The sequence below is a fragment of the Panthera onca genome, chromosome B1 (genome assembly GCF_046562875.1).
Source record: "Panthera onca isolate mPanOnc1 chromosome B1, mPanOnc1 haplotype 2, whole genome shotgun sequence".
Lineage (NCBI taxonomy): Eukaryota > Metazoa > Chordata > Mammalia > Carnivora > Felidae > Panthera > Panthera onca.
Window position 1 is genome coordinate 39,643,119 of NC_138342.1, and position 18,969 is coordinate 39,662,087.

The 18,969-nt window shown below is 37.7% G+C and overlaps 1 protein-coding gene across 1 annotated transcript in view; it reads left to right on the plus strand.

Annotated features, from left to right (window-relative positions):
• The window catches only part of GABRB1 (gamma-aminobutyric acid type A receptor subunit beta1), a 378,808-nt gene that overhangs the window by 272,408 nt on the left and 87,431 nt on the right, over positions 1-18,969 (plus strand). Inside the window, exon 5 of the mRNA XM_060655103.3 lies at positions 2,205-2,287. Coding sequence (XP_060511086.1) covers positions 2,205-2,287 — 83 coding nt within the window. The remainder of the gene's footprint in view (positions 1-2,204; positions 2,288-18,969) is intronic.

Below are 18,969 nucleotides of genomic sequence, written 5' to 3' on the forward strand. Positions count from 1 at the left end.
AATATTCATTGTGCTGCCTTATTGGGGGCGTTTGAGACACTACACAGGCCATAAAAATAATGTTGTGGAATTATCTTTTCAGGCAACAAAAGATCTTCATGATATATTATTAAGTGAAAAAATTAATTCATATGCTAATGGGAGTGGGAAGCAATAAGGAATGTAGTAAAATCCTTTTATATGCTAAATTCTGGAATACAACTAGTCTTCATATTTTTTTGTAAAATACTTTGAAGAAGTTTTTTTTAATTGAATTTTAAAATTCTTTTTGCCCCTGCTTAATGCTCAAATAAATCTGATTAAATTGACCAACACCCTAAGGAAGGTTTCAAAGGGAATATGCAAATGTTCACCTCAGTAAACTGTAATTTTTCATAAGGAAAACCAAAGAGAAATTGGAAATGGCCAGTATTTTTCCTAATAATGTTTTTAAGAAGAAGGTTCTGTTAGGTTAACACAAATGACCAAAACAATAACTCATCTTAGAAGCCACAAAACACATAGGTTTGTGAAATACCTTGTCAAATTTAAACACACTGTTGATGGGAGTATAAGTTGGCACAACCTCTATGAAGAGCAATGTGGCAAAATTTCAAATATACATACCATTCTTTCTAATAATTCTCTTTCTAGAAATGACCAACATACAGTTAGCCATAGTAGAGTATACCAGTATATTCAGAGCATCTTCATTTATAAAAGTAAAAAAAAAGAAAACAATGTAAATGTCCACTGAAGTGTGATTGGAAAAATAAATTATGATATTTCCATATAACTGAACCTATTGTAGTAAATTTTTTAAGACAGCTTATTTACCACATGGGACCAAATCCAAGATGTACTGTTAATGAAAACAAGCAAGATTCAGAACAGGAGACGTGGTAGGATGCTATCTAAGAATTTTCCCCCTAAGAAGACATACCTGACTTCTTTGGCATTCAGAGTATTTATGGAAAATGTCCAGTGTTGTACCTCCTATGGATTAAGCTAGAAAGAAAATATTACTAAATTTGAATCTTTCAAATTCATTAAAATATGATTATACATTACTTTGTATAGAAGGATTATGTAATTTTTTTAAAGAAAAGTACTTTGTCAATTACAAAGTGATACCAAATGTTTGAAGGCATGGACTAGCCAAAGGAATTTAAGGTACTCTCACACTCCACATTCCAGGAAACTTTAGAGGCAAGAGAAAAAGGAGAGATAATGGAAATCCCAGTAGGATATCTAGAGTCAAGGTCCTGGGATTTGCATAAACAAATAAAGTCAATGGAGAGCGGAAACTGGTAAATACTCTCTGAACACCAATCCTAGGATAGTGTTTCTTTACTGGTTATATGCTACCTGCTGAGTATAGGTAGAAGAGGATCTCAGATGAATCCAACAACTCTTTCTAATAGTGAGGAATGTGAGGACCCAACTGTCATAGAAGGCGGGTTTTATTGTTCTTGTCATTTTTGTTGTTGTTTTATTATTAGTCTATAGCAGGAGAGGGAGATAGGTTTTGATGCATAATGTTGATCTCCTCTTACTCATAAGGCCAGACCCACTGTAGATACTGTCACAGACATTGCTAGATGCTAGAAAGTATAGGAAGGACCATGGGATAGTAACAGCTGTAAAATGACCATCATTTGTGGAGCACTTACCAACTAGGAGGCACCAGGCTAGGAGCTTTCCACACATTATCTCTCTTCATCCTCACGGCCGTCCTTTGAAGGAGGTATTTTGATTGATGACGGGGGCCTAGTCTTACGGAGATAAATAAAACTAGATCAAACTCACACAGCTAGTGGGCAGCAAAGAAAGACTTGAACTTAATCTGCCCACTTTCAAAAATTGTAATCACAGGGGCGCCTGGGTGGCTCAGTCGGTTGAGCGTCCGACTTCAGCTCAGGTCACGATCTCGCGATCTCCCGGTCCCTGAGTTCGAGCCCCGCATCGGGCTCTGGGCTGACGGCTCAGAGCCTGGAGCCTGCTTCCGATTCTGTGTCTCCCTCTCTCTCTGCTCCTCCCCCGTTCATGCTCTGTCTCTCTCTCTCTATCTCAAAAATAAATAAACGTTAAAAAAAATTTTTTTTTTAAAAATTGTAATCACAAAATTTTGATGCCAACTGGTAAACACGATTGGGGGCTGGGAAGCCTGGAAATGAAAGTCATCATCTTTATGATGCTGTCTTTTCTCTCTCTCCTCCCGACAGGATCACAACCACAGCTGCATGTATGATGGATCTACGAAGATATCCTCTGGATGAGCAAAACTGCACTCTGGAGATTGAAAGTTGTGAGTTACTTGGACAGGGGAATGAGAGAGAGGGACGTTTGCTTGACCCAATTAAATTCAACCTTGCCCTGAGTAATTGGAACTGGGATACTTTTAGCTACACTTTCCTGCCAATTTTTCAAGAGATTCACAGTCCAGTGACATTTCCCTCATATCGGTGGCTCAAGGGTCATTTCAATGCAGTTATACTTTTGAACCATTAGAGAAAGTCCACTTATTTTGGCTGGACAATGTATGAACTCATGCTTTCTCCTTAGGGTAGAGTTTCTCCCAAAGCCTTCTAATCCCCAAGCTGCATTAATAAGAGAGGCAAAACATTTTAACATGAAAAGACCTTGTGAGATTGTTTTCGGTTCTGTAGTCTGGACATGTGAATGACTGTAAATTGTTGTCTTTTAGAACAACACTATGTTAGAGTCTTGTGCACATTTGGCTTTCTTCATGGGAAGAACAGGATGATAGTATTCATGAGGCTTGTGCTCTGGGCCAAAGAGTTGATATTTTTCAAGTCTAGTAACTGCTTTTGTTTGTCTTCTGGGATTGTGTTTCATTGATTGCTTTCTTGACAATTAGAATATCTTAGTCACTAATATTTAATCAGATTGACTCTGTTTCGTAGTTTCTCAGCCATCAACATGCAGGCAGTTGAGCCCATCAATTGTGAATACCAGGCCTAGGTGATTTCCTGGTTTTTAGAGGCACAGATGGGTGCAGGAGGTAATTCAGAGCATTCTAAAACTGCTTAATGTAATGTGAGAAATAGAGAGATATTTATTTAGATAACCTAAAATACTCCCAGATCTAGATATCAAAATACCAAAGGAACATTCCAGATGACCCTATATTATTATTAAAGAGCAAATTTATTCACCAGTGTCTGATTATTAAGCAATTACATTAGTTTTCTAGTTTGTTGTATATAGGCTTGGAAATAAATAAAAATGCTTATGCAGATATAGCTATATATTTAGACATGCACATTGATCTACTACCACTAGAACCTGGAATGAACAAGAACATTCATGAGTTATTCCTTAATTAATATTCTAACTTTAAAATACAATGCATAAATAAGTTGGTTGAAGAATGTTAATATACAAAAGTATTGATGGTGACTTTGGTTTAAATGCCAATGACAACCAAAATTAAACCATAGAAATGAAATATGAACCCAACTGTTTATTAATGGCTAATGAGGTTTTATAAATAAGGCTGAACTTTAGCTAAGCAAGTAAACCTTAGCTTTTAGAACTGATATGGAAAGAGCAGGATGAATAGCTTATTCGTATGGGTTGGCTTTTACCCTTGACCTCTCTTCCATTGATTCTACTGATTTGTTATCTTTGCTTCTATGCTGGCATTAAGGTATGACAACCTCTTGAAATTACAAGATCTTCTGGTTTACACCGTTCATTTAAAGAAGCAATGAATTTTGACAAGTATTTGAATTGTTTCTGTGTTATAAATTGCAAGTCCTGAAATTAGCAGCATTTTTCTCACAAAATATATATTTTATAATTCACATCAAGTTTTTCTGTGATCATAGGTTTATACTCCTCTTTAAGCAGAGATTCTCTTTGTTCATATTTAGAAAATATATGACTTTTAGGTCCATTTATCATACCATATAATGACCCAAACAAAAACTGTAAATGAGGTATTAAATTAAACACAATTTTTGTGGGACAGGTATGGGGGGAAGCCCAAGCATCCTGATAGTCCAAAGTTATCATAAAATATGATATCAAGCAATAGGTGGTGACCCAAGTATGTCATAATCATTGAGGCATTCAGTAAAATACAACCAGATATCTGGACAGGTGGAAGGCCTAGTAGCTAGGACCCTAAAATCAGCTAATATGTATGAATGCAGGAAGATGGTAACCATCATCAAAGTGATCCAATAGCAGTTCACAGAAATCTGGTCCCTAAAGGCATTTACCTAAAGCAAAGCAAAACTCAAGCAGGGAGAATTTGTGCAATGAGGAGTCTATGAAGGTAGGAACATGGGAGAAAGGGGACAGGAGCGGGAATGAAACTGTCTTCTACTCACCAAACAACACCTCTGTAACATAAGTATTTCTAATAACATTTGAGAGTATGTATCTGAGGCTTAGAAAAGTAAAATAATTAACCCAGAACCACAGGCAAGGATAGTGGTAAAGAGGATTCAAACCCAGGTAATGTACTTTCCTTCACAGAATCCTCCAATCAATAGGTGAGCAAAGAAGCAAAGAGCACCCATCATTAGGGGTGTAACACCTAATAAAAAAAATAAAGAAAAAAAAGGGGTGCCTGGGTGACACAGTCGGTAGAGGGCCCAACTCTTGATTTCAGCTCAGGTCATGACCCCAGGGTTACAGGATCGAGCCCTGCCTCGGCTCCGCAATGAACATGGAGCCCGCTTATGATTCTCTCTCTCCTCCTGCCCCCTCCCCCTCTCATGTGCACACTCTCTCTCTTTCTCTCTCTAGAATTAAAAAAAAAAAAGAGTTAAAAAAAAAGTATAACACCAATTGGAATCACTCTCAGCTGGGTTAAGATTGCTGAGTCAACCAAAGACTCGTCTGTAGTTCCTAAAATTATCCCTCATAAAGGTTAGAATAGATCTCAGAAGCTGAAGCAAAATTTTGCATTTAGGTTAAAGGTCAAATGATTGCAACTGTGGAAAGAGAGGATAGTCTGTGGAGGCAGGAAACTGAGTAGTCCTTGATTCCATTGACGTTAACCTAAAAAAAAATTAAAAGGCCTCAACACTGCTTACTAAATCAACATTATTTTACTTAAAAATGTGTCCCTTTTAAACAAGAGATTAATCAGTGTAAAGAGATTTTAAATCTTTGTTAATTTTTTTTTTTTTAATGTTTATTCATTTTTGAGAGACAGAGAGAGACAGAGCATGAGCTGGAAAGGGCAAGAGAGAGGGAGACAGAATCTGGAGCAGGCTCCAGGCTCCGAGCTGTTAGCACAGAGCCCGACGCAGGGCTCAGACTCTCGAACTGCGAGATCATGAAGCATGCGAGCTGAAGTCAGATGCTCAACCGACTAAGCCACCAGGCGCCCTGAGATTTTAAATCTTTATTTTTTTACATTTATTTATTGTTGAGGACAGAGAGAGACAAAGCATGAGCAGGAGAGGGGCAGAGAGAGAGGGAGACACAGAATCCAAAGCAGGCTCCAGGCTCTGTGTCAGCACAGAGCCCGATGGGGGGCTCAAACTCAGAACCATGAGATCATGACCTGAGCCGAAGTCGGACGCTCAGCCAACTGAGCCACCCAGGCGCCCCTCGAGATTTTAAATCTTAAGAGTAAAAATTTCAAGTAACTAAGTAACATATGGCAATAATATGGAGTTTGAATGAGCTTTGCTTGTTCTTGCCTAAGTACATAATCGATGTGTTGCTAAGTATCAATAAATACTGAATCTGTCAGTCATCTATTTTTTAACTCTACGTGGAGAGACATGTGTTGCATTATTTGCTGAAACAGCTCTCCCTGAACTGACAATTTATGAAGACTATAACTGAGCTTTAAAGTGATTATAAGTGAGAAGCTCCAGTATTAGTTGGGAGATAAGAATGATAAAGTAGAGATTCTGCCAAGGTAAGATTGCACCAATCACACTTTTGTGACTAGTGGAGTAGAAACTTTACCTACCTTACAAAATTTACTGGCTTATGTTCTCTCCCATCACAGTCCCAAGGATGGGGAAATGTTTTCCTTGGTTAGGTCCTTTGAGACAAATTAAAGGTGTTTTGCTTCACTTTAATGTCATCTAGTCAAGTAAAATTGGAAAGGCCATAAAGCCTTATTAAATTGAAAATTTACTTGAACTTGGAGCACATTAATAGCTTCTTGCCCCTGGGATGCCATAAAATGAGTTAATGGCACATAGAAAATTCAATCAAGGAGTTTAGTATTAAGAGCACTTGGAATTTGAAATCAATAAAGCTATCATGTGAAGGCTTGATAGCCACAAGCTTCATAAAGATACGAAAAGGGTTCGGGGTAACAGTCATGGAGGTTTCAGGTGTCTTTTCCCATTCCCAGAAGCAACAATTGAGGAAAATCTCCATCCTAATCTTACCCTCTGACTATCAGCAGATAGTGTCACCTCTCACTATAGCCCAAAAAGTAGAAGCCATTTCAGGCCTGGAATCTCTCAGTGGTCTGATCATTATGTCTTCATCATTCTGACTTAGCCCCCTGTATTTCAAAGGAAGAGATGCTTCTATTCCTTGAATACACTGACCTGATCCCAGTGTTCAGGATTCCATTGCTTTCTCCTCTAATTGATTTTCCCAAGTTAACACACACCTCTACCCCTGATTTCCTAGATCCTCAATCTCACCCAGTCTGCTATCTCTCTTCACAGCCTAAAAACTAGCTGAAAACTCTTCTTATCATAAACATCTCTACTCTGTGCCCACATCTCTCCTTAAACGTTTCCTAATCTCTCTGCTTTCTATTTCTACAAACTGCTTGAAAGATTGGTTTATATTTCTTGTCTATTGTCTCAACTTCTTAACCTACTGTAATCTGGCCACCCAACTCCCACCTTCACTGACAATGTTTTCAGAAAGGTTACAATCTCTTTACATTCCATCTTTATTCCAATGATCCCCAAATTTGTAACTCCAGCTCAGATCTCTTCAAGGTCCCAGATCGATACATAGCACTGTTCTTGACATATCTATTTTGGTGTTGCAAAGACATCTTAAATTTAATTTGCTCAAAACTTATCAATTTTTCCCTCCCAAATGAGTTTCCTTTTTAGTCTCCTTCATCTCACTATCCAACCACCATCCTAGGATTAATTGTTGACATCTCCCTCACACTCCTCCTATTCAAGTACTCCTATTTTCAAGTACTGTCCATTCTACTTGCAAGGTATTTATCAAGTTCTTTCACTCTTTTCAGCCCTACTGCCACCACCATTACTTCTTACCTGAATCATTGTAGCCATGTTTCCATTGGTCTTCTTGCTTTCACTCTTGACTCCAGCCCATTCTATACCCAGCAGCCAAAGTGATCTTTGCATGGTATAAATCAAGTCATATTACTTCAATGCTTTAAAAATATTCTGGGGCACCTGAGGGGCTCAGTCGGTTAAGTGTTTGACTTCGGCTCAGGTCACGATCTCACGGTACGTGGGTATGAGCCCTGCATTGGGTTCTGTGCTGACAGCTCAGAGCCTGGAGCCTGATTTGGAACCCACGTCTCCCTCTCTCTCTGCCCCTATCCCTCTCCTGCATGCACTTTCTCTCTCTCTCTCTCTCTCTCTCAATCTCTCTCTCTCTTTCTCAAAAATAAACATTAAAAAAATAAAAAATAAAATGAATAACAATATTCAAAGGTTTCCCATTGCACCAGACTCTCCATGCTTCTTAATTTAATCTTCAAGCTCTGTGTGACCTGCCCTCCCTTGATATCTCCACTCTTATCTATAGTTATCTTTCCCTTCTTTTACTACATTAACTCCAACACCCTAGATTCTTTGTGTCTTGCAGACTAAGCTTTCTTCTATCTCATTATCTTCACCACCTTATTCCTTCGGTCTGAAAATGCTTTTCTCCATTTTGGTGATTTCCTCTTCTCATCCTATAGTTCCCACCTAAGATGCCACCTCCAATCAGAGGCTTTCCTGAGAATCCAATCTAAATTAGGAAACCCTACTTATTCTCTTTCAAAACTCTGTTAGTTTCCCAAATGGCACTTAGTATTGTAGTATTTGTTTCCATCTTTATTGTTTTTTCCCCTCTGTGGACTATAAACTCCAGAAGGGAAAGGAGCATTGTTTTGTTCACAACACAATAATTAAAACCTAGTCTCCTACCTGACAGTATCGGTGGAGTGTATGTATGCTAAATATTTTGGGTCCAAACTTTTCAAGTCTTTTGAGTCTTAGAAGATAAGTCTAGCTCTAATTTTCTTAGATAAAATTTAAGGCAGGGATTTTTTATGTGCAATAAAATATTCTTTCATTTGTACAATTTTTATGTTCATGCTTTAAGACTAACTTAAAAATTTTAAATTGTAAATGTGTCAGTCAAGAGCCAGTTAGGGAAAGACAACATTTTACTTGAGGAACTTTGATAGGCTGCTAAATGTGATCAATTACTATCAATTGTGGTGTGGAGGGGGTGGGGCTTGACTTGAGTCATTAACTATGTCCCTCCTACTTAAACCACAATCAATTTATCAAGCAAAGGTACCATGTAATGACACTGGGTTATTTTTATACCTGTTTCTTTTTAAAAAATGATTTGGAAACTTTTAATTTAGGCATTGCTTTAATGTATTCAATTTAGTGAACTATCAATCTATCTTTTAGTCTAGGAATATTGTCATTGTGTTGATTTAAAAGTCTTGGTAGTAACACCATATACACAGAATGTCAAGCCATAGTCATATTGGATTATTTCCAAAATAAAATTGTTTCCTTGTCCAAAAAATAGCAAGTGATAAGAAAAATGTGTCTACCCAATAAGGCGGCCCAACTCAGCGATGGAAAATTCCCTGAGAAAATGTGATGTTTGCGAAGTGAAATGCTAAGATTTATTTAACACCTATAAATAAAATCAAAGTAAGTGTGGTATCCAGACATGAGACAGAAGCAGTTCTACAAAAGTCTGTCCTGGTAAAACCACATGTATCCAGTTCTTAATGCCATATTAAGATAATTTCCTTCGGAGGAAGAGACCAAGATATCAGGTAAGAAAATTTTAGGGAGGCATAACAGCTATTTCCAAATGTTTTAAATGCTACCATATAGAACAGCAACATTATCCTTGGTATTGTCCAGTGTATTAGTCAGGATTCTCTAGAGAAACATAACAAATAGATAGATAGATAGATAGATGATAGAGATTTATTATAAAGAATTGGTTCATGCAATTATGAAAGCTAATAAGCTCAAGATCTGTAGGGTGAGTCAGCAAACTGGAGAGCTGATGGTATAGTTCTAGCCTGAGGGCCAGTAGGCTTGAGACCCAGGAAGAGCCAGTGTTTCAATTTGAGTCTGAAAACAAGAAAAAACTGATTGTCCCCATTCAAGGATAGGCCGAAAGAACTCTTTCTTATTCTGGGGAAGGTCAGTCTTTTTGTTTTCTTTGGACCTTCCATGGATTGGGTGTAGCCTGCCCACATTAGGGATTGCAATCTACTTTACCTAGTCTGCCAATTAAAATGTTATTCTCATGCAAATACAGCTTCATAAGAGCATGCAGAATAATGTTTGACCAACTCAAGTTGACACAAAACTATCACAACCAGAATGCAAGATTTGAACCCATTCAATTCAATTCAATTCAATTCAATTCAATTCAATTCAACTAGCCTTTCTTAAGTGGTGACCACATGTGGCTCTATGTATAAAGTAAATGCTGGTGATATAGCAGCAACCAAGCACACAGAGAGGCAAAAGTTATAAGAAGGGAGATGCAGAATTTGAGAGAAATACTTCCAATGAGCAAATGTGCCCGTTCATGAAATAAGTCTTTGCTAAAGAAAGACTTCCCATCCCACACAGAGTTTTCAATTAATTGGAAATGGCTACTTACCAGTATTAATGTAAAAGACATTCCTCTTTGAGAGGTCAGTTAATTATATAAACTTAAAGATGTCTTTAAGCCCTAAAATCTAGGACTCTGAGAGTGTATTTAATTTAGTCACATCACCAGTAAATTACTTTATGTGCTTTCCTAAAATATTGGTTCTAAAGTGATTCTGATATTGTAAAGGATATTAGAATATAGAAAAAATGTTATGAATACATGAACACATACTCACAAGAAAAATATGAAATATAGGATAATTACAAGCAAAGCCTTTGAATCACTCTTACTTTATTGCTGCCTGCCAGATCATTAATTCTGATCTGAAATAATTTAAAAATAACATCTACAACATGCCGCACACTTTCTATTCATGGATGCTAAACACCAAAAATAACAGAAGTAAATTGAACTTCATGAATGATTCATGGCTTCCCTTGCTTTATGTCCCCATTGTCAAGGAAATTAGCAGCATTGGATATCTCCTTAGATAAATTTGATTTTGCCATATTCAGTAGACTACTTAATGAAAATGAATATTTCACATTTATGTTCATAGAAATGTTAATGAATTTTAGTGCCTGTAGCTTTTTTGATGAGCAGAGGGGTGGGTGTAGGGAAGAAGGGAATATTTCTGAATTAATTTATTCCTTTTTCCAGGCTGCTTCTTTGAAACTGTGAAAAAGCACTCTTTGTGAAAAGTCTCTGATCCTTTAAAGTTATAAAATAAAAGCCAGTGGAGGAATGGAGTTCTTTTCATGAAAATTAGTTTTGCAATCAACCTGACTATAAAGTTAGCCTTATAACTGTTCATTTCAATCCTAGAGACAGTTTAAGTTTATTTTCCATACTTGGATGAGTAGCTATGGAGATTGATGAGGATATCTCTGATTTACAGATTTAGATTCCTAGAAATTTCCTCTTTCCTTGCTGCTGTGAGGGATGACCATTTTGCTATCAGCTTCCAAAAAGGGAGTCAAAATAAAGATTATTACTTTGCCTAAATGATTTAGGTATTAACCAAACACTTAGAGACATATTTTATAATGTAACTTTGATCTAGAACTTGATACCCCTGCTAAACTGAGGGCTTTGGTTCACTTGGGATCCAAACTTAATAATAATGATAGCTAATATTTCTTCATTCTATACTGTGGGCCACACACTTAACAAAGATTTCCCATTGAATCTTCACCAAAACCCTACTGTTCTATCCCATTTTGTAGAGGAGGGAATCAAAACATCATGGTAGTAATTTGACTCAAGTCACAAAATGATAGTGGTCCAAATGGGATTTGAAATCAAGAAATCTGACTTGAAAGTAGAGATTTGGCCCTTCTTTGTAGCCTCTTAAGAAAACTCTTCTCTCTAGCTTCCCCACTGGGTGTGAATTGCATGGTTCTTAGGTCTGATATATCTGAATGCAAAGTAGACCCCTGAGAACAAAGCAGGTTTTAATTGGTCTTCCTTTTTCCTGAATCTGTCTCAGTTGAGTTCCTATTTGGGCATTTATTTTCTGACATTCTTGCCAACTAAACCAAATATTGATATAATTTAAAGAATAGCCATTATTTTACCAGGTCACTTCTATAATTGCAACAGATCCCACAATGGTCAGAAATCCTTTCTCTTCTAAATGGCTACAGATACTAGTTCCCAAATCATTTTCATATAGTGTTAGGTCTGACAGATTGCGGTGGTTCTATAGTTTCAAAATCTATTCATTACTCATAATTCTGATGCACAAGCACCTGTAATCTTGGAAATGCACATATTCTCTTGAGAGGTCTGGACTTGTATTGTTCTGTGAACCACATCCATATAAAAACTGTGTGACAGTATGTATAATTCAGTTTTTATTTAGGTGTCAGTTTCCACATTTAAATTGCTTTATTCTTATCTTTAAGATCAAAGATTTTAAAAAGGAGCTAGGGACGCCTGGATCTATTAAGTGTCCAACTTTGACTCTGGTCACAATCTCGGTTCGTGGGTTTGAGCCCCTGTTCAGGCTCTGTGCTGTGCTGACAGCTCAGAGCCTGGAGCCTGCTTCCGATTTTGTGTCTCCCTCTCTCTGCCTCTCCCCCTCTCGCACTCTGTCTCTCTCTTTCAAAAATAAACACTAAAAAAAAAATTTTAAGGGAGCTTGCGAAATATTGATACCATGACCCCACCCTGGACAATAACATCAGAATTTGTGGAAGGTGGGCCTTTGCACATTTATTTAGCTCCCCGATGATTTCGATATGCAGCCAAGTTTGACAGGCACTGCATTAAGGCTATAATGCTTCGAATTTCTGCTCCTCTCTTTCTAATAGACCCAGTTCCCTAAATGGGAAACAGAATGGAAACAGAACTGAGAGAAGAAAGTATAGCAAAGAACACAAAAGAGCATGAAATTCAAAGAAAGAAATTATTGAAATGATCAAAGGAGAAAATTTAAGCTATTCTTTTCTTTATCCCCTCTGGCAGAAGGCTCTTTTTTTTTTTCTTTAAAAGTGGATGCCTTGAAATAAATAGATAGACCAATGGACCCTGCCTTTCATTGGAATTAAGTGCTTGAACCAGACATTCAAATCCATGTAATAATAAGTCAAGTTGTTACAAGATGCTACTCTATCTTTAAAGCCCCAATATATATACCACATATTAATATGAATGCAATCAATGACACATTAATTTGTATAATAATTCTGTGGTGAATGGGGTTATCTACTTGGGAAAGAGAGGTATGCACATTGGCTGCTTTAGTAACATTTTCTTTCATTTTAAAAAAAGAAAAAAGCTAGTCAAAATTTATATTTGAATTGAACACACAGCAACAGGCTTTAATGGGAATAGTTTATCAAACCGAAATCAAGTATAGTTTATTTGTTTCAGCCACAAAAAATAATTTAATAATAATTTCTATATTTATCTTCATTTCCCTGCAACCTGTCCTATAGGCACTAACTGAACTCATTTGATTGTGTAGAAGGGCAGATTTGTCACAGAGCTCCCACTAGGTGACTGCATTGACTTCAAATAGATTGTATTCCCTGTGCTTAGATTACATAGACCTGCAATTCTGACAAAGAAAATTCCACTGAATAGAGCCCAAGCATTTCTGCTTTTACCTTAAAAACTGTCAGAGTGGAAACCCTTCACCTGTCTGATGCTCCCTGAGGGGCTTGTCAAACGTTAATGTGCATATGGGGATCTTGTTAGAATGCATTCTGGTTTCATGAGTTAGGCTGGGGTCTGAGAGTCTGAACTTTTAACATGCTACCCGGTGATACCTATGCTATTTGTGCATGGACCACACTGAGTAGTAAGAACTGAAGTAAAAACAAAAAACAAAAACCCTGTTTCACCTGTGTTCCTAGATCTACATTACCAGCCTGTTTGCTTCCTACTGAGATTTACATAATTAGCTAAAAGCCTTTGCCACACTGGTGGGTCAGCACTTGATTCAAGAGAGTTTCGGGTTTTAAATTAACCGAGGCAGAAAAGTCATTTTCAAGTGACCTGAATAACTTCCAAACACTGGAACCGGAACAGCTTAGATTTTGTAAAGTACCCCACGTATGGGACATTTGTGGTCTACCATTTTATATGTGAAAGATTCCCAGATATGGTATGTCATTCATTAGTACTTTTAAACCCACAGTGAAAATAATACTAATTATTTATATGCATATTTATATGCAGACTGCATATACACACGACACCAGCTCTGAGCCTTATACACCAGTCCAAAAGAAGTCACATAGGAAGCCTCTTATCTGTGGTAAGTTCTTTCTTAGGACAGTCAAGGTCTGTGGCAAAATGGAAGAAATTATTGGTGTAGCAAAAGAGATCAAAAACTTAAAGTCTGGTGTATAGAAAAAAGTCTACATGTACATTGGATTCCCAAAGAATTAAAACAGGATCGTGTGGGTGAAAAAAAGCTAAACATACAGAGAAAGGAAAAGAATTAACCTTGGATTGGCCCATGACGGTAAGATGACATGAAATTCTAAGTTAGAGGTTTTTAGAAAGGAGGAATGGAGAACAGCCTGGAGGAGACGATGAGGAACAAAAAGGCACTTAGTGCAACTCCCAAGTCCAATATCAGAGATGTCACAGAAAAAACAGCCAGTACATTGAGAGGGCTACTGGGTAAGCTGTGTTTGCAAGGCTTTGGTGGGAGCAAGTGGTAAAGACAAGGACATTGAGGACAGAGGAGATTTTGCTTATGCTGGACTGCGTTCCACTGGGCACTGGAGGAGGAATTTGGGAAATTGTGGAGGGTTGGAAGATAGAAGCAGAGTAGAGAGTATATAAGTCCTTAAGAGACCTCATTAAGACAAAGCTAAAGTGCCCGGTACAGTGTTTAAGGTAAAGTAAGTGGTAATCACAACCATCACCGATGTACAGAGCAATCAGATGTTTGCTCCCCCAGAATCCTGAAGTTTCAACTTTCACATCAGTTGTGAGTGCTCCTTTTCCTCAGTTTTGTCATACCTGTCCTCACCCTGATTGTTGCCACTATTGCTGCAATGTCATCATTGCTCTCCCCTCTTCATTTCTAACCATTTTCTCCCGTCTCTCTTAGCTTTTTCCTAAAAAGCTGATCTTTCTGGACATCACCATCCAATCAAAGCCCTCTTCTTCTCCACTCTTGAGCTGACTGATGACAGAGTGCCAGGAGCAAGTACTTGTTTCACTCTTCCTGGCTCTCTTTGTCTATTTCTGGGTTCCCAGAGGTTTTCTGATTCTTTTATCATATACAAGCGATTATTGTGCACATCTCATTCCCAACACCGTCAGTACTTCTAGGATGACAAGATGACTATATCATAGTCCCCCAAAGACTACATTCTTAAGGTAGCACGTGTCTGGATGCACAAATGCCATTCCCAAAAGTTTTAGATTATTAGAAATTAGATCATTGATCAACAACTAGAGAAACATTTCATTGATATTTTAACATGGCATTCAAGACCAATGCATATATATATATATATATATATATATATATATATATATATATATATTTGCATAAATTTATATATTTGCATAAATTTATATATTTGCATAAATTTATATATTTGCACAAATATATATGTGTGTATATATATACACACACATATATATGTATATTTGGTCAGGATCACAGACCAGTGACTCAATTCCTTTTAGATTAACTTGGGATCACTTGAAAAGACTCTATAGGCACTTCTCTTATCTTTGGCTGCTGAAATACAGCTACTGGTTGCATCATATTCCTGTGTATCTCACTGCCAAGTGGACTACTTTTCAACATTCTTTTGTGTGTTCTGTGAAGCACCATACAAATGATTGTTCAGCCTACTTTATAAGCAAGAAAGTGATGTGACAAAGAATTTGGCCCACAGTTTCTTTCCCTCATTCTCAGGAAGGAAATCTCCATTTGTTGCATTTGAACAACTATGGCCCCCTACACAATTATAGATAAAGCCTCCATTTCCTTAAGAAAGGAAAATGGGTGGCCCATCCATCGGCACACTTTCAAAAAATATCACTTTGTGGATTTATCAGTCCAGTCTCTCCCTAAGAGTTTCGAGAACAAAGCAGAATATTTTAAATTTTTTTTTTTTAACGTTTATTTATTTTTGAGACAGAGAGAGACAGAGCATGAACGGGGGAGGAGCAGAGAGAGAGGGAGACACAGAATCGGAAGCAGGCTCCAGGCTCTGGGCCATCAGCCCAGAGCCCGACGCGGGGCTCGAACTCACAGATTGTGAGATCGTGACCTGAGCTGAAGTCGGACACTCAACCTACTGAGCCACCCAGGCGCCCCCGAAGCAGGATATTTTAAAATCTTGGTTAATTAATTTAAACACACATAACTTTATTCATTCACTCATATTCTGTCTATAGTCCTTATGAGGTATCATGAACTGTTCTATACAAAGCAAAACCCCTAACTAGATATACCTTACAATCTGTTACAGGGAATTAGAAAATAAAACAAAGTCACTGATATAAAATAGAATTCTTGCAGGAGTATGATATGCTGTGACAAATGTGTTGAAGAAGAGAAAAACTGGGTAGAGGGATGGAGAAGTGTGTGTGTGTGTGTGTGTGTGTGTGTGTGTGAAAAAGAGAGAAAGAGAGAAAGAGAGAGAGTAGGTGTAGAGTGTATGTAACGCTGTTTTGGATCAGAAAGTTATGAAGAGTCAGTAATTTTAACACTACTGAAGGAAGGACAAGCCAGTGTACGTCTACATTTCATAGTTATGAAACAGAGCACTGAAGTGTTAAAAGATCTATTCAATGCTACCAAGACAGTCAGCAATTCTGAACTGCTGGTTTATGTCTTTTTCCCTTGTTCTAGTTCATAGCCCTATCTTGCCTCCGTGCAATGAATAAAAAGTGTTTGCTTTAAATAAATGGCATGTGTGAAATCCTAACCATGTTTATTCAATAACTTAAGGATAGTATCACTGCCAACGAGTATGTAGAATTAGAAGGTATCTCAGTGGCTTGAGAAACTTGTTTAATGTATCCCTGACCAAATACCACAAAGTAAAATGTGATTGCAACAGTGACCTTCGAAGTAGAGAGCAGTTTACAACTCCATGCAGTGTGGTCTGACCTATGTATGCCTCAAGCAGTTGGAGAACTGTCCATACTGGAGCAACAAAGTTTTCCACTCTTGACCATGGAGTTTCAGCCCTGCGACATAATGTCTTTCTCAGCCACTGCCCTTTATATCCATAGGGCCCACTGGGCTAGATTTCATGGAGGTAAGTGTGCACGTAATCACATGGTTACCCTCAAAGGTAGTAGAAATGCTGCAGTGCTCTGGAAGTTACTTTTATTGAATCCTTATCAATCCCCATTGTTATTTGCATTTGACCAAGTATGAGTGTAAGACCAGAGAATAATAGCATACGTATACATGTGCATATACAAATACATATCATGAAATATTTTCATACATTTTCATTTGAGTCCCACAACAACCTATAGGAAAAGTAAAATAGCTGTCATGACTCCCATCATGCTGATACAGTCACCAAGCCTGAGAGAAGTTAAATGAATTTGCCAAATACACAGTGTGAAAACATGGCAGAGCCCAAACTAATAGCCCAAACTAATAGCCCAAACTAACAGGAAACTTTGCCCTGTTGAACCTAGTTCTTCTAAGAGAACAAAATGGGACACTTCGGAAAACTTCATTTGACTTTCTTAAGTCTCAAAGGTATTTCTGAATGCTGAAAAGCAATAGTTTGCTAAATAAAATCTAAATGGCTTAAAACAATCCTATGGTTTCTCCCAAAGTGCTAATTATAACTCTGTGTATATAAATGCATTTAGTTAAAACTTAGATTCACATGGGGCACCTGGGGGGCTCAGTCGGTTGGGCATCCGACTTCAGCTCAGGTCATGATTTCACAGTCCTTGAGTTCAAGCCCCGCGTCAGGCTCTGTGCTGACAGCTCAGAGCCTAGAGCCTGCTTCAGATTCTGCATCTCCCTTCTCTCTCTGCCCCTCCCCTGCTCATGCTCTGTCTCTGTCTCAAAAATGAATTTTAAAAAACATTAAAAAAAAAAAAACAGATTCACAAATTTAACATTTGTGATTCTATTGCCAATCAAGGTTCTGTCAAGAAAACAGAAGAGCCACTCAGTGTATTCAAGATATTAAAGGTTTTAATATAGAGAAATAAGAGCATATCCAAAGATTGGAAAATCTGCCCATGCATCTGGCAGCAATTGCCCCCAGAAAATAATGGCCTCTCCTCCTCTATCATCCAAATCTGGTGCCAATGCCTCTCTTTGGAAAACCATAATCTGGGGAAGCAGATTCTGGCAAAACTGTATCCAACTTCTTTCCAATGATATTTGGGGAGGTGATTCCAAGTTGACAACAAGCAATCTAACACAGGCATGACAAAGTGATCTCAGAATTCCATGTTATTATCTTTAAGTTTTCTGAAGCACACCCTGGAATCCTATATCCTAACTGGCATAGTAAAGGAGCAAGCCACATAGCCAGGGAGAACACCTCATGATTAAATTCCCTCCGTATATTCAACAAATATTTGATACAAAACAGACATGGTTCCATCCCTTCTAGTGCCTACCTCTTGATAAGGCTTTGTCTTCAAATCCATTGAATTTGAAGTTGGGGGAGAATTTATACGTTGTTGGGTCTTCACAGACTTGAAGAGCATCAAGAGTCTAAGATTGCTTCAGCCATCTTAATGACCAACTTTGAGAAATCATCCAGTTTAATCATAAAAGCAGTCCAAAATACCCACTGAGTCATCAGATGTCATTTCTTGATTCATGGCCATGCTCTCAGGGAATTATCAAAGTAATCCTCAACATTTGCATAGCACTTTGTACTTATTGAAAGGTATTCTCTAGCATTGACTTGTTTGACCCTCACAAAACAGATATAGGCAGATAATTTTCTTTTTAACTAATGAAAAACCAAGAACATAGATAAGGGCAATAAATTGTTTATTAATTAATGATCAATGTAAGACTTGAAATTAGGTCTTAACTCTCAACTTAGGGCCCTTCAACAGTATCCCACTGTCTCTTTTGTACTAAATAAACTCGAATCAGCACTTGTTATATGTGATGTTATAGAATTAAGAAGGCCTTGCCCTTCTACATCATTTTTATTGCCCACTTATAATTGTTCTTCCAGTTTAAATTCTGAACTGAATTGTCTCGAAGTATCTAGAAGTGTCCTCTTCTTTGTTTAATGGAAAAATGAGCGAATGCCTCTTGGACAGAGCTCTTTCTTTCATGAACATTCTGTGCAATAAATAGGTCACCTGGTCACATTCATATCTTTAAGGAATTTACTAAGTCAGTTCTGTCCTATAATATCCGTATCTGGCAAAAATACTTTTAGAGAACACAAGCACTTATGACAGAATTTTAAAACCAGAGAGGACACTGAAGATTACTTAGACCAATTCTCTCACACGGAAAAGAGTGAAATCCTGTGGAGCTTGTACTTTTTTCTTTTTTCTTTTTTTTTTTATGTTTATTTATTTTTGAGAGAGAGAGAGAGACAGAGCATGAGAGGTGGAGGGGCAGAGAGAGAAGGAATCCGAAGCAGGCTCCAGGCTCTGAGCTGTCAGCACAGAGCCCGACGTGGG